This window comes from Phalacrocorax aristotelis, chromosome 8 (genome assembly GCF_949628215.1).
Source record: "Phalacrocorax aristotelis chromosome 8, bGulAri2.1, whole genome shotgun sequence".
NCBI lineage: Eukaryota > Metazoa > Chordata > Aves > Suliformes > Phalacrocoracidae > Phalacrocorax > Phalacrocorax aristotelis.
The window spans coordinates 23,639,687-23,655,707 of record NC_134283.1 but is presented as its reverse complement, the minus strand read 5'-3'; the positions used below and the strand labels follow the sequence as shown (position 1 = coordinate 23,655,707).

General features: G+C 52.0%; 1 protein-coding gene across 3 annotated transcripts in view; it reads left to right on the top strand.

Moving 5' to 3' along the window:
- The window catches only part of CPNE2 (copine 2), a 59,891-nt gene that overhangs the window by 3,863 nt on the left and 40,007 nt on the right, over positions 1-16,021 (top strand). For 2 of the 3 annotated variants that reach the window (XM_075101951.1, XM_075101948.1), the window contains exons 1-2: positions 1,549-1,701; positions 11,393-11,589. In XM_075101951.1, coding sequence (XP_074958052.1) covers positions 11,422-11,589 — 168 coding nt within the window. In that variant the 5' untranslated portion in view covers positions 1,549-1,701; positions 11,393-11,421. Of the gene's footprint in view, positions 1-1,548; positions 1,702-11,392; positions 11,590-16,021 lie in introns of those variants that run through there. The other variant, XM_075101949.1, reaches the window with a different exon arrangement.

The window sequence follows — 16,021 nt, the reverse complement described above, 5'->3', positions numbered from 1 at the left end:
ATCAGGGGAAGGGCTCTGAAGCTCTAGCTGCTGTGGGGATAAGGCAGTGCCTAAGATGGACAGACCTACATGCCTGTCCTCCCTTGCAGCTGCTGGTGGGGCCTTTCTGGCACGCTTGTAATTTTGGCATGTGGTTATGCTAGAACTTGGTTAAAGATATTTCCCATTACCTAAGTGATGATTTCTTTTTCCCCCTCTCACTTGTGATACATTGTGTTGGCTGGAAATAGGAATTCAATTAAAATTCAGAAAGCCAGCATTTTTGTTTTCAATAACTTAGAAAAGCCTTTAACAAGTTAAACAGCCAGTATACATTAAGTATACTTAAGTTGCAGGAAGTTCCCTCTGCACCTGCAAGGGAGCCCCGCTGGCTGCACGTCCTTTACAGCCCTGCCGCCTTCCCCACAGGGCCGCCGTACACCTTTGCATTTCATAGGGTCTGGCTTTAATTAAGTCAACTTTTTCCTCCAAATCTGGTTGTTGAAACAGATATCTCCCCCCTCATTGTGAGAGCACACCCAGCTCTTGTAAGGCTGCTGTAGTATTAGGGGGGGAAGTTTTAATGCAGTGGGTGGAAGTTACAATGTGCCCACAACACCAGGCATGCCTTATTCTCCCTCCCTGCGTCTCCTGACGCACCTGTCCCACCCAGAGCACATGCCCAACATGAGCATCACTGCCACGGGGAGGTAAGGGAATCATGTTTGACATTTGCCTCTCTTGGACAGAGCCTCCCGTGGGTGCTGCCTGCGCTGGGCTGCCCACGGGAGGGCTGCTGCCTGCAGGACCCAGCCTCCTGCTTGCGCACGGGCAACGTTGTTTTCTGCTCCGGCATGGTGAAGGGAAGTGGCTGCCCTGGCAGTCGGCAACGTGTGAATGCAGCAGGCGCAAGGCTGGTGCCTAAACCTTTTCTTTGGGTCTGCTTTGTAGGGTGGATGTGTAAAGGGTTTGATGCGACTGCCAGGATTTACAGTGACATCACGATGGTTTCTGCCCTAAATCACAGATTTCCCTAAGTTGAGCCCCAGAGGAAGCCTGTAGTCAAGCAAAAACTTGCACTCTTCTCCACATAACTAAGCCAAATATGCGCTTGCCAGCGGAGACTGGAATGGGGTCAGTCTGTGTGTTTCGGCCATTGCTGCACGTCCTTAACAGAGAATGGAGTTCTGCTCTTGTCTTGCACTGCCCCTTGCTTGCCCTTTCTCCATTTCTGAGCAGCCAGCCTGGAGCTGCTGCTGCTCCAGGCACCACAGGCAGATTTGTGAGCAGGGCATGAAGTGGGCGCAGGGCATGCAGCAGTTACAGGGCATGCAGCAAGGCTGGGCTCTGTCTCCTGCAGAGGCACCCATAGTGCAGTTGTCTGGTAACAGCCATCAGAGCCCATCTTTTTTCTCTCAGGTTTAGAGGAAATACTTTTTTGGTTTGTTTTTGGTTTTTTTTTTTCCACTTTCTGAGCACTCTGCTGGAACACACTCAGTCCCTGCAGCTCCTCCAGACCCCTGTCAGCAATGGTGCTGCCTCCCTCTGCACGTCACTGCTGGGTGTGGAGGAGTGAGTTTTGCTTTCGTTTGCCAGTCTGGAGCCCTTTGCTTTCCACTGGGGGAGAATTACGGAAACACCTTTGCCTCTGGGAGCCCGAGGGCCCTGCCCTCTCCAGAGCACTTGGCTCTCCTGTTCTTCGGGGCTCATGATTTCTTTCCAGTAAGTGGTTTTAGATACTTTGGGGACAGTGTAATGACATTTTAAGACTTAATCTGGAGAGGATTGGAAAATGAATGCTGTTCCTTTTGCTCCCCCGGTGCCAGGGCAGGCTCTGCCTGAGGGCACTGGGTAGATGCCAGCTGGCTGGCGCCCGGGGCTGCCTGCATGCTGGGCACACATAAAGGTGTTTGATTTTACTTGTCCGTTCCTGGCTTACTGAGATCTCCAGTTTCAGCGTCTGCGAGTGCGAACCTCTCTGCAAGGACGTGGGTCCTGCCCTCTGGTCCTGCAGCAGTGACCAGGCAGTGGCCGTGTCCCTACGGTTGTGGGGGGACTGGCATCCACCCCAGAGGGATGCTGGCACAGGTATGGGACCACTGCAGAGACGCCTGCCTTTCCTGATGCCCTCCCAGGGGTCGGCAGCTCCCCTTAGCTACAGGGTGGCCACTCTGGGCAGAGCAGCCCCAGGTCCCTCCAGTTTCTGCTTGGATGGGGGAAGCAGCCAGGGTGGCAGCTTTGGGTGGTACCCGGGAGGGTGCAGGGGGACCCTTGGAGACATCGTCAGGGCTGTGTGGAGGTACAGGGAGCAGGGTTGCAGTAGGAGGGGGGATTCAGGGCAGGATGGGACTGTGTGGAGGAGTCTTGGTCCCATCCTGAGTGTCCTTCATCATAGGCTGAATTCTTTGCTGGCAATGCTCTCTCCCAGAGTCCAGTAGCCACTTTGTCACACTGGGGATGGCAGAGGCAGCTGGAGGTGGTGGGTTTGTGCTTGACATCTGTGGCAGCTGCCTCAGCTCTGGACTGGGCAGAGGAAGTACTTCTGAGTGCCTTTTCAGGTGATGATGTTTTCAAAATGAGATGAGCAGTGGATGGTGCTCATGAGCCCTATGCTTTACAGGCAGCACAGGGTGGCCCCCATGCTCATGGGTCCAGGCACAGGGATTGCTACTCCCATTTGCCCATCTTCTTCAGAGCATCTTCCCTAGCTCTGGCTGCTGACAGCTCTCTTTGCAGTCCTAAATCCCAACAGCTTTGGGCTGGACCTTGGGTGAGAGAGAGGGGAAACAGCACAGAGCAGTGAGGGCTTTCCCCAAGGAGGAGGTTTGTAGAAAGCAGAAATCAGGATGGCCCCATCCTCTCCGGCTGTGGCAGGATGGCTGCATGCCACAGACGAGGTTGGGGCCATGGTGCCTGCAGAGTACCTGGAGCCTGTAAGATCTTTGCAAGTGCTGAGTGCCATTGTTGGTGGTAGAGCAGCAAAGGAGCTCTGCCAGCATGATGGACCATAATAATAATGATGTCTCCTAATCCTCTTTCCCTTGAGGGTCTTATGTGCTGGACCCATTAATGTGATTGTGCTAGTATTACGGTGTGATACCTTATGCTGTTGCAGTACTTGTCAGTGTCGTCACTCCATGGAGCACCTGGGAAGCCAATGCTCCAGCACTTTTGCACAAATGGAGTGGTGTCCCCTTGTGTCCCACGGGATGCCTTGGGAGATGGCAGTTGAGCAAGGGACACTTCCATCCTGTGGCCTGGCATGTGCCTGTGCCCCCTCGGCAGGTCCTGTCTGCCCGGTGGCCCCTGCCTGCTGGCTGCCACGCTGAGCAGGCTTTCAGGGCTGAGCACCCATCTGGGGCTGGGCTTCTAAAGGGCATTCCTGGGCCCTCTGGCAGAAGCACCCATGGGTTGGACACATGGCTGCATCACAGCTCCTCTCCTCTCACTCTGTAGCTCCTTGTGAGCCAGCCAACTGCCTGGAGGGGTGTTCAGAGGCAGGGCTGCAATGTCCCCTCTGCCCCTGAGCAGGGAGCAAAGGCAGCTTCACCCAGGAGGTCCCTGGGACAGGGACCTCTGGGAGGTCCCTAGCAGGTTTTATGGCTTCTGCAGGTTCCCTTTCACCCATCACTCAGCCCAGGCAGGGAAGCAGCAATCTTTCCCCCTGCATCCAGCTGAAGAAGCTGGATGGGGCTCCTGAATCTGCGAGTCAGAGGTGCATGACCCAAGGTTACAGAGGGAGTGGCGAGTATCCCCGTGGGCAGGTCCTTCTGTGTGGGAAGTACTTCTTTCTTCAAAGTTATGACCCCAGATTAGTTGATGTTTGGATGTGGCTTAGTGGGTTGTGTCCCCACTATCCCTCTGGCTGCTCTCTGGAGATGGATCTCCCTCTGGGTGAAACCATCCCTACACAGTCAGGGTGGGATCCTGCCATCCCTTCCTGCCCCGTGCTGGGCCTGGGATCAATCCAACCTGACTCCAGCCATGTAATTGCTACAAGGCTGATTGCCATGGGTTCCCTGGGAGCAGGGGGAGAGGATGCTGCAGCCTGTTTGAGACCCCGGATGAGGTACAGGTACCCTCTGAAGATGCCAGTCTCACTTAGAGGATTGCTGAGGGAGCTGGGGCTTTTTCTGCCTCATTTTTCAGCTGGGAACTACATTTCCCATCCTACTCCCTGCCCAGTCCTGCTGCAAATCCTGGCTCTCTCCCTTCTTTTCCTCACTGCCATGGCCCTGTTCCTTTTGGGTGCCACAGGTGGTGCCTGGCCTGCTTGTCTCCATCCTTCCCAGGGATGAGCAATGGTTTGAGGTTGGGAGCATAATGGGAACATAGCTTTGGGCTGATTCAAAGCAGTCCTTGGAAATTGGTGTGGATTCTTGGTGAACTCCTGGGCTTAAACAAAAGTCTTCACGTGCCAATAGAAGTGTGATGGTGTTTCAGTCCTTGGAGGTTCCTGGTTTCTGTTTTGGAGGGGCATTTTGCAGTTACATTGTTTGTCTGGCCCCAAATCCCGGATCCCTCTAATGGTGTCATTATGGGGGTGCTGCAAGTTGCAGCTCAGCCAGCCCTGGAGAGTTGCTGCTGGATGCGGCAGGATGGGCTTGTCCTTGCCACCAGCAGCCTGGGGGACCAAATGCTTCTCTCCAACCCTGCACACTACATTAGGTGCCTGTCCGCCCTGCCATGTTGGCTCGGGGTGGGCGAATGGCCCCATGACCAGCCTCGCTGGCACCCGCCTGCTCTGCCATGTCCCTAGTCCCCAGCGCCTGGAGTAGCCTGCGTGGATTCATTTACACCAGGGAGCAAAGGGAAGGGCCAGAGCTGTTCCTTGGTGGTGGCCACTCTGCAGTGTTGGTGACGGAGGGGCTTTCACTGTCCCCTGTCCCTGACACACCCAATGAGTCCGACTGTGGTTTGGGAAGATCATTCCCGGGGTGTGACCTGCTCTTTGGACATCTGAGCATCAAGGGCATGGGACAGGTACAGGCTGCCCTTTGCTGAGCGATGCCCTCCGGGGCAGGTATGCAGGAGGATGGGGCTGCCTCGGTCAGGTGAGGGAGAAGGATCAGTCTCACTTTCTTAGCCAGCACTAATTTTGCTAAGAAGTACAACTCAGCCCCTCTGGGGACCTCAAGGAGTTGGTGGTGCTGCTGGGTGGGTGAGGGCTGGGTGTGTGTGCTAAGCTGGGGGTCTGGGTGGCAGCTGCCCTACACTTCTTGCTTTTACCACGTGCCTTTAGAAAGGGTTTTGGGGATGCTGGGTTACTCCCCGCTAGACTGCCCCAGCTCCTCACGTTCCCAGTATGTGCCAAAGCCAACCATACAAATTCAAATCAGTTTAGAGCTAACCAGCCACAAAAAAAAAGGTGTTTGAATCCTTTTGCAGACCATTAAAGCTGCCTTTCACTCTCTCCCCTGTGATAAATGAATTTAGCTATTGCCAAATAGCATTGTACCATACTAAAGCAAAGCAGAGATCACAGTGAGATGGTGGATGATGGGACATTTCAACCCACTGAAGACCTCTTTCCACAAAAGACCTTTTTCCCTTGAAAGTGCCTGAACACAAGAAGCGCTGCCGGGATGGACTTGTGTTTGGTGCCTTGCCATGGGACTTGGGCTCATCCTCCCTTTCTGCCTCAGTTTCTCCCTTGGGCTTTTATTCCTGTTCCTGTAGGCCTTGGGAAAACTCCCTTGCCTGTCTCAATGCACTGGCTGGGAGGCTGTGAGCTCTGATGCAGCTGGGTATAGCAGCCCTCTTTGTGTAGCATCTTCTCTTGCTGGCTGGGGAGCAGACACACCACCTTTCTGGAGGGGCTGAAACATGAAGCCACTTTGCGGGGTCCAGCTCTGGCGCTATGGGGTTTGCCTTGGGGTTTTCTTGTGCTTTGTGACTCCCAGGACACCCCAAGTGACTTTGTACAGTTCTGCTGATCATCACCCACCGGTGAAGCTTGCCTGGGTGCTGCTCTTGTGCCAGTCAGCACAGCCGCTTGGGCTTTTGGCGAGTAGGGAGCTGCTGCCTATACCAGCACAAAACCATGACAAGGTTTGGGGGCTTTTCTGAGAGGAGCTAGGTGTTGTGGGTGAGTATTGCCTGGGCTCGAAATGAAGAAGCAGCCACTGTTGCACCGAGGTGGCCAGCAGCCATTGCCATGCCTCGCTTGGGACGGGATTTCACAGCACCAGTGCGAGAAAACCAGCTGTCAGCACAAGCAGCATTGCCCATTGAAGCATCATTAGCCATGGCTCCCATCAGGAAGTGTTCACTGGGGAAATTACTTAATTATGTTGTCCTGAAACCCTTTCTCCTGCTGTATTAGTTGCCCAAAATATCTCACTACAGACCCCATGGCTCCCTCCGTCAGGCAGGGCTGTGGGACTCACTCACAGCATGCCAACCTGGAAACAAGAGCCCAGCCTGGGCATCCCCCTGTGCTGGGTCTACCCTGAATCTCTGGAAATTTGGGAGAATTTGAGCTCAGTCCCAGCCCTGCCACCTGCACTGGGATGCTTGGTGGCAGTTTTTGGCCTTTCCTTGCCTCACAGGAGAGATGAAGGTCCTCTGATGGTAGTGTGTACCCAAGGTACAGCCTTGCAGGGAGTTTTCATGTGCAAGCATCCCCTTTCTGCCTCCCCCAGCCTGCTCGCCCATAGCAGAGGCATTTGCTGGTGAGGGGCTGGCAGCACAGTGCTGTGTACATGTCTAATTGCATGTACATTCAGAAGGTAACAGGGCTGTTATTAAAACCAGGTGCAGGGTGGTGAATCCACCGTGTTGCCTAGGTGAGACCGAAAGGCAAACATTTCTGCTTTGCAAAATAATTCTGGAGATGACTGTATTTGTTGACAGGAGGGAGGAAAGCAGCCAGTGTGGGTTTTGACAGCGTGGGGAGCTGCATCGGGCATCCGTCGCGGCACATCCTTGCTTTTTCCTGGTGTCTCCAGCTCCGTGTGTGCTGTGTTTCAGCTTTTCTGCTGCTCTGGACAACCGGTTGCTGTGTCCTCCCGCTCCTCTCCTTTGCTTCAATCTTCTGACAACCCGTTTTCACCTGCTCTTCATCCTCCCTTGGGTACTGCTGCTTTCCTGCTGTAAGCTCAGATATGTGCTTTATAGGGACCCAGATTTACCTGTTTGATACTCATATCTCTTATTTTCCCTTTCCAGAAAGGAAATTTGCTTCTACAATTGCAGTAGGCTGTAGTGGGGCAGCCTGAGTGGATAAATTGAGTCATGGGTGACTTCTGTGGGGTATTACAGAAATCATGGCTTGTCCCAGAGAAGGGGAGGGACTTCACTGGGAAGGACCCAGAGGGACTTTGCATGGTATCACTGGTGGACATCGGTACTTCTGGGCCTGTTTCAAGTGTGCCTGGTATTCCCTGTGAAAATAAATCTGATTTCTTTAAGGAGAGGAGATCACTGAAGTCTGATGGGACTATTAATATTTTAAAAAGCCCCCCAAATATTTCACTTAAATAAATGTTTCACTGCTTTATTTTTTTCCTTTCTGCTTTTTCCTGTTAATACTTAAAATGGGGCCTTAGCATGGCTCAAGCGACTGGTTCTTGTGGGGCTTCTCTTCTGCAGAGAGAAGGGGAGTCTCCCAGGGCAGAAGTTAGTTTACAAAACAGATAACTCCTTCCCCTCCTCCTCTTTCAGATAAGACAGGAAGAAAAGATCCCAGGCCTTCCAGCCAGCACTTCTGCATGTGCTTTGGGGATCTGCTGTAGAGATCGGGGGGGCCATGGGGTGAGGAAGAGGAGGAGGAAGAGCAGAACATCTGTGTGCATTGCTCTGGGGCTCCCAGGTGTTCACCTCAGATATTCTGGGTGGCCACAGGTCTCGTGCGTGCCCTCAGCCAGCAAAACCCCTTGCTGCAGGACGTTGTGGACACAGAGCAGCTTGGAAGTGACCAAGTCATGGAGGAAAAAGCACTTGAAGGTTTCAAAGCACAAAGATACATCCAGCTCAGGAGGTCCTGGGGATTTGGGGACCATGTCCCTTCTCCCCGGTCCTGCCTTTGTGTCACCTCTTCAGGCATCTGCTGTGGCTGATGGCAGATGGGACCATGGGGCAATTGGACCTTCATGCTTGTCCCTAAGACGTCTCCTTGGTAGCCTGGCTGTGTTTCAGCAGGAGACCACGTGTCTGTGTGATCGGCATGAAGCCAGCAGCTGGGATTGTACATCAGGAGAATATTTGGCTGCAAATGCCAAGTGCGTTGCAGGACTTCATTCAGGGTGGCGAATGCAGGGAAAGAACAAAAAAAACCAGGAAAGACTGGAATACAGATGATGGTGAGCTGGCTCTTTCAGTGCCAGCTAATATCCCGCCCCAAATTTAAAGTATTTGCTGAGGGTTAAAATGCTGCCAGCTTGCTGAAGTCTGGTGGTGCCTCAGGTGGGAATCCTCCAAGGCAGGGGGACCTGTGGCTGCTGCCAAGGCTGCAGGGGCCAAACCCCTGCCTGGCCCTGGGGAAGGTGCTTGATCTGTGCTGACACAGCGGGACAAGAGGTGGTTGCAGCTCTCTGGGGGGGAGGAGGTGGCTCCTGTGGCAGTTCCCCAGAGCAGGATGGTGTGCATGGACCTACGGGTGTGGCTGTGCCCCAGTGGCATCACCACCTTCTGCCCCTGCCACCTCTCTGAGCGTTACCCTTTCTGTGGGGTTGTTTGGGAGCCAACCTGGCTGGGAAAATTACTTTTTCACTTAAACTAATTACTTTTTGGCTGAATCAGGACAGTTATGCTCCTCAGGGTTTTATATGAGGACTGGAGCTGGGGAGGAGCAGCCCAAACCTGCTCAAGCAGGGGTCTGGACAAGATGATCTCCAGAGGTCCCTTCCAACCCCTACCATTCTGTGATTCTGTGATTTGGGAGAGCTGCCCGTCTCTTTGGTGTTTCCACCCCTGCTGGGCTGGCAGGACCAGCCGCTCCTCAGTGGAAGAATCATCTTTGCTGGGATGGTGGTGAAAGGGGTGGTGGCATCTTCTCACTGCCTTTCGCCTTCTTGGAGAGGGGGCAACTGCAGGATTTTGTGCTGGCCACCCATGAGATATCATCAGGCTCTCTAGCTTGGCACCTGGGGAGAGGCCACTGTCCCAGTCCCTGATTTTGGGTGCCTGGGTGTGGAGTGTGTCCATGCAGGGGACACGAGTCCCACCAGGTCTCTGCCCTTGCCTGGCCCCAGCTCGCTCTGGCCGTCTCTCCTCTTCCCCATGCCCCTTTTGATCATGTGCTCCCCGAGGAGCACGGCAGGCTGAGCGCAGGGGCTGGACTGCAGGCGATGTGCAGTGCGCAAAGAGGATGTTTCTGTGCAGGCCAGCCTTGGGAAAAGCTTTTTCCACTGAGTCATTTGCTTTCTCTGCTTTTTGTGAGATGGTGCCGAGATTTGGGGGGAAGGGGAGATGGAAAAACCCAGCCCACATCTTCCTGCTTCAGCAGGACCAGGTCCATACCAGCACAGCTGCCCCATGTTTGCTTTTCAGAGGGAGCAGCAGACAGACAGCAGCATAAATAGAACAAGCCCAGCTATTTTAAGACACCAACTGCATGGTCTGTGCATTAAAGAAAAAAAGGAAAATCTTTGTCTGATCTGCAGCTGGCAACGTGGGCTTGAGAGAAGCAGAGGCAGCGCCGGCAGTGTTGGTCATTTTGGAGCCATCGCCCCAGTGGCTGCAGGGGCTTCGCAGCGGATGAGCCAGGAGGACTTTTGCTTCTGCATGTGTTTCTTCTCAAAGTTGCAGTAGATGGACCATTGCCCACACACACTGTTGATTTGGCATCTCGCACTGCTGTGAACAGGGAGTGATGGCATGAGATGTGCTTGGTCTAGGAGAGGGGAAACCATGGTCAGTGAAGGGACGTGGGTGCTGTTTTGGAGTTTTACACATGTGTGCACAGCCAAGGATGGGGATTTTTGTCCTGTGGAGATGTTTCTGGATTCCTATGGTGCTGAAGTGATTGCATGGCTCTTGGCCTGAGCAGCAGACTGTGATGAAGAGCTTGCATTTACTGTTGGGGGTTAAAATCAGGCTTGCTTCAGGTGACTTAGTGCCAAGCAGAGATCTTGGCAGGTAGGAGAGGAGGACTTAGAGCCTTGGAAGTAGAAGCTGTTTTCCACTCAGTATTCATCACAGCTGGGGCTGAGCACTCAGAGCGGCCAGCAGCAAGCCCAGAGCTCCCTCTCCCATAGCCATGTAGGGGCTGGGATCACACCATTCCTGTCCCCCATTCCCATCCCAACTTGGAGGTTGAGCTGCAAGGGAAGGGAGCAGCAGCACAGCTCCCAGCACCACAAGTGCTTGTAAGTACTCGTCCCTTGGCAAAACAAACAAATAATATTAATTGGGGTTTCAATGCCAAAAATCACCAGATGGCTTATCAAGGTAGGGGGAGGTGATGTCTGGGGTTTTCAGATAAAATGGATGAACCACTCTTGAAAAAGAGTGCTATGGCAAAAGCTATTGAAGCAGCTGCTGAAGAGAGTGCTCTCTCCAATAGCTACCCCAGCCACGAAGGTTTATTAGTATAACTTCATCTGAAAATGCTTTTTCTTCTTCCCCCCCTTCTCTGTTGATGACCTTTGATGGTTTCCACTGAGTAAGCTTCATATCAGAAGGCAAAACTGTCATGTGGGATGGGGTTTTGCACTAATAATGGTATAAAACATATTTATGTCTGCAAAATAGCTTTGGTAGCGGACATTTGGTAAGCTGTTCTGATAACAAACGGTTTTTTATCAGGGCCCTGTAAATCATCCCATACACCAGGTCATGCAGTGGTTGTCACATTTGCCTTGCTCTTCTGTGAATCTACTTATGCTGCTTTTTAATTGCTGCCAGAGCCACTGCTTTCTGCTGGCCTGGTGAGTTGGGTGGAGACAGTGCTGAACCAGGGCTGGAGCTGCCCTCCGCCATACTCATCCTCACATTTTCATCCCTTTCCCTATGACAATTTGGGGGGCAGAGCTCAAGTTTGGTCCATGGTCCATTGCTTGGGACCAGCCAGATGATGACCAGTTTTCGTGCTGAAAGATGGTGTGGAAGTTCCACCCCACAAAAAAAACCCCAACATGCTGGAAGAAGACGTTGGAGACCCCTGTGCCTTGGAGGGTAAGGAGAACATGTTACTTTTCCTTGAAAATCTGCTATTTATGGAGAAAAACTAAGGCAGGTTGTATCCACTCTGTTGGGCTCCCACGTGGGAGGTCTGCCTGGTGTGGTGGCCACGTGGAGATGGTGACAAGGCAAGGCAGGTGCTTCGGAGCCAGGAAAGCCTCATAACTTATTGAGTGTAACTTAGAGCATGTGGCTCTGGATGTGGCCTCTCTGTCTGGGCCCAACCCAGCAGTGCTGACAGAGCATTCCGCTTGTGCTGAGGTTTCTCCCTTTTTCTTGTGTCCCACAGACTGCCTGAAGCTGCTGCCGCTGGATTCCATGGCGTACACTGTGACACCCATGCCAGCGGGGCCCATTGGCTCCCAGTACTGCGTCTGCAAAGTCGAGTTGTCCATCTGCGGCCAAAACCTTCTGGACAGGGATGTCACTTCCAAATCTGACCCCTTCTGCGTCCTCTTCATGGAAATCAATGGGAAGTGGGTGGAGGTAAGTCCTGAAGTTGTGTGGATTGCCATGCCCTGTGGTTTGCCCATGCTGGTGTCTCTTCCCTCTGTGCTCTGCTACAAGGCTGGTTCTTGTTTCTCCCTGAGCAGAGGTGAGAGCTCTTCTGGTCCTCCTGGGGCTGTGTGCGTGGTGCCAGTGTGTTAATTATTCTGTGTTCTGCAACCAATCCTTTCCCTGTCAGTGCTTTCTGCTTTGTGCTGGGGGTTAGTTTTAACTGCAGAGCTCAAAATGCCAACCTCTGGCAAGGCATGTGGGGGACATGAAAGGATCCTGCCACCTTTAAAGTGATCCTAGCCCATTCTCAGTTTGCTGTAAGCTGGGGATGCTTTGGATTTGAGTGCCTGAAATGCTGATCACATGTGACAGTTAGATGTTGTGAGGTCCTGCTTGCAACAGCGCGTGTTTTCAGCTGAGTCAAGATAAGCTGGTTCTTGGGTAACAAAGGAAGCTTTGGGTCTTTGGGTTTTGCTTTGTTGTGGTTTACCCCCGCCAGCAACTCAGCCCCACCCAGATGCTCGCTCACTCCCCCTGCGGTGGGATGGGGGAGAGAATCAGAAGAGTAAAAGTGAGAAAACTTGTGGGTTGAGATAAAGACAGTTTAATAGGTAAAGCAAAAGTTGTGCACGCAGCAAAGAAAAGCAGGAATTCATTCACTCCTTCCCATCAGCAGGCAGGTGTTCAGCCATCTCCAGAAAAGCAGAGCTCCATCAAGCATAAAAGTTACTTGGGAAGGAAAATGCCATCACTCCGAATGTCCCATCCTTCCTTCTTCTTCCCCCAGCTTTATATACTGAGCATGATGTCATATGGTATGGAATATCCCCTGGGTCAGTTTGGGTCATCTGTCCTGGGTGTTTCCCCTCCCAACTCCGTGTGCACCTGGCAGAGCAAGGGAAGTTGAAAAAGTCCTTGACTAGTGTAAACGCTACTTAGCAACAGCTAAAACATCTCCACATTATCAAAACCATTTTTAGGACAAATCCAAAACATAGCCCCATACTAGCTACAGTGAAGAAAATTAACTCTATCCCAGCTGAAACCAGGACATGCTTGAAGAGTGGCTCTTTCTAGGGGCCAGGAGAGGTGCTGGATGAGGGTCTGGCAGGTCAGTCCGGTGGAAAAACTCTGTTCAGGGCAGCTCGTTCTCTGAACACCTGTGGCCTCCTCCAAGAATTATATCAAGGTCAACAGTCCTTAAGCGGGGCATTTCACGGGCTTGTGAGCAGCTGGTTGTGGAGAGGGCAGGACCATGGGATGGGGAAGGGGACTGTTGGTAGCTGGATGCATTGGGGGTTGGGTCAGTTTAGTTGCAGACAGACAGCAATCAGCTGGCAAAGCCCCAGTGAACTCTTTGCAAATATTGGTCTTTCCTCCTTACCAGAAATTTCATAAATACGTGCTTCAGCTGCTGTATTTGATACCAGCAGGCCCTGAGAAGAAACTGCAGAGGATCTTGTTATTTGCTTGATTTCAGAAGCCAGCTTCTTAGAAATGGGACAGGTATTTCCTACAGAAAGAGAGGAGGGGAGGAATCATGACGTAGGCAGTGGGATCAATGCACACTCAGCAGGTTTGCAGATGACACCAAGCTGAGTAGTGCAGTTGACATGCCTGAGGGATGGGATGTCATCCAGAGGGACCTTGACAAGTGTGAGGAGTGAGCCTGTATGAACCTCATGAAGTTCAACAAGGCCAAGTGCAAAGTGCTGCACCTGGGTCAGGGCAATCCCCAGTGTCAACACAGGCTGGGGGATGAACAGTTGGAGAGCAGCCCTGCAGAGAGGGAACTGGGGGTGCTGCATGAAAACCTGGACAAGAGTGGCAATGTGAGCTCACATCCCAGAAGGCCAACCATATCCTGAGCTATCAAAAGCAGTGTGTCCAGCAGGTCAAGGGAGGTGATTCTGCCCCTCTGCCCAGCTCTGGTGAGACCCCACCTGGAGTACTGCATCCAGCTCTGGAGCCCTCAGCACAGGACAGACATGGACCTGTTAGACTGGGTCCAGAAGAGGGCCACAAAGATGGTCAGAGGGCTGGAACACCTCTCCTACAAGGACAGGCTGAGAGAGTTGGGGTTGTTCAGCCTGGAGGAGAGAAGGCTCTGAGGAGACCTTATTGAGGCCTTAAAGGGGGCCTATAGGAAAGGTGGGACCAAACTTTTTACTAAGGCCTGTTGTGACAGGACAACAGTCAATGGTTTTAAACTGGCAGAGGGTAGGTTTAGGTTGGACATAAGGAAGAAATGTTTTACAATGTGGATGGTGAGACACTGGCATAGGTTGCCCAGAGACGCTGTGGTTGCCCCATCACTGGAAGTGTTCAAGGTCAGCTTGGATGGGGCTTTGCTCAATCTGATCTAGTGAAAGATGTCCCTGCCCATTGCAGGGGGGTTGGAGTAGATGATCTTCAAACATCCCTCCCAACTCAAACTATTCTGTGATCCTATGATTATCCTCACCAGCTTTGGGCATTCCTGCTGCACCAGGATTTCTGGCTCAGCAGATGTGTGTGGCTGCTCACAGCCCATGGGCTGTGGGCACTGAGGCTCTGCACAAAGGAGCATGCTGGCACACTCCCACGGCTGTGGGGGGGCTTATTTTTATTTTCCTTGTATGTCCTAAGGAGCTGGGAGCTGCATTCATTTCCTCTACTTCCCTACTTATTCCAGCACAAGCTTACTCCAGGGCAAGACCCTGCTGATAAAGGCTCTTTAAGGACAAGAGGACTGTCTGTGGCTGTGCTGTCCTGGTGGTAGGTGAACACAGGATAAATCTGTGCTCTCTGAGATGCAAACTGTGCACACAGAGCCCTTGTGTCTTGTTCCCAGCCCTTGTCTTCAGCAGGACAAGGCTGCTGCTAACCAGGCTAATGGAGCGCGAGGCAATTGACCCTCAGCAGCTGTCTGAATTATTTCGTAGCATAAGTAAAACATTGGCTTGATCCCAAAAGCTTGCTTCTCAGCATACCCACCAACTGCATGTGTATTCCTTTGAAAATCCCCCTCCGGTGGGGGCCACAGTTTGCCCACAGATGCGCAAATCTGGCTTTGAGCAGCATGACCTTGGTCATCACCAGCAATGCTGCTGCAATGGCTAGAGGTCTCACCTGAGTGGGTCTCCCAGGCAGACGCATGTCTCAGGCTGGTTTTGCAATTGAGGTGTGCACAGAGTGGACTGGGAACTCCTAAGGATGGTTTATTATTTTATAATACTATAAAATTATTATAAATTTCTGTATTATTAAGGATGGATTTCATGGTGGTTTATCGACTGCTCAGCATCTCACGTGGAGAAGCTATAGTTGTCATCTCCTGCGGCAGTCTGAGTTGGGTGAGGTGCCGCCTGTGATAAAATTGGTGTTGTGAATCCAAACTCCAGAGTCTGTGCAGGAGCATTTAGCTCTGTGCCTAAGAAGCCTTTTGGCTACAGGGGGAAAGACTCTGGGCTAAAATGCCTGGAGAAAAGAAATGGGGATTTCATTTTATAACTGCAGGTGTAGACAGTGTAAGACCTCTTTTCAGCTGGTCTGGGAGGGAGCAGGTAAGCAGAGCATGGAGGTGTGATAGATGGATACAGGCACCAGTGTTGGATGCAGCACAAAATGAGCAGCCAAAGGGCATTAAATCATGTAAGCCAAACAAAAATTGTTACAATTCCTGAGAAATTAAGTAGTCTCATTTTTCAGATACTTGGACTAGTTGGGCAGCCTTTGGGTACTTGGCAAAGGAGCTGGTGAATTAATGGGCATCACCTAAGTTGTCCTGCAGCTGCTCTCCTCGCTGTCAGCAGGGAGGATGTAGGGGTAAACCTCACCTTACTATGGTCTGTAATTAACTTAGTTTAGCAGCCTGGATGAGACTAATGAGCTTTCCAACCTTGATAGGTGTCATATCTTTGACCTGATTATACTTTTCAGGAATTTCTCTTTCTGTCAGCAATGTCTCAGTCCAGCAGTTTTGATTCCAAAACTGCTCTTAAAATACAAATGTGTGGTGGTTTTATTTTTTTCTTTTCCTCTGCTATGTTTAGCTTCTTTTTAATTGGCATGATAGGTGCTGGATGTCAGCCTTGAATGGCAGATTGCTTGGTGCTCCACTGCTGTGGTTTCAGCAGAGTTTAGCATGTTGCACTGGTTGCCACATGGTGTACTGTGCTCACATGCCACAGAGCTGGCCCTGGTCCGCCAGATGCCTGCATCATCCTGCATGGATTTTTGCCACACAGATGTGCCCCTTGCCCTAAGAAGAACCTCTTTCCCATCTGAAAGCGGTGGCCTTAATAACATAGCTGAAATGTAGGGGATGGTTGGGGACAGCAGCAGCTCAGTGACATGAACACATCCTACCACACTCCCCCTGCGTCCTCCACAGTGGGTTAGTGACACGTCCCAACCGTTAGACCTGTTTTAGGACATG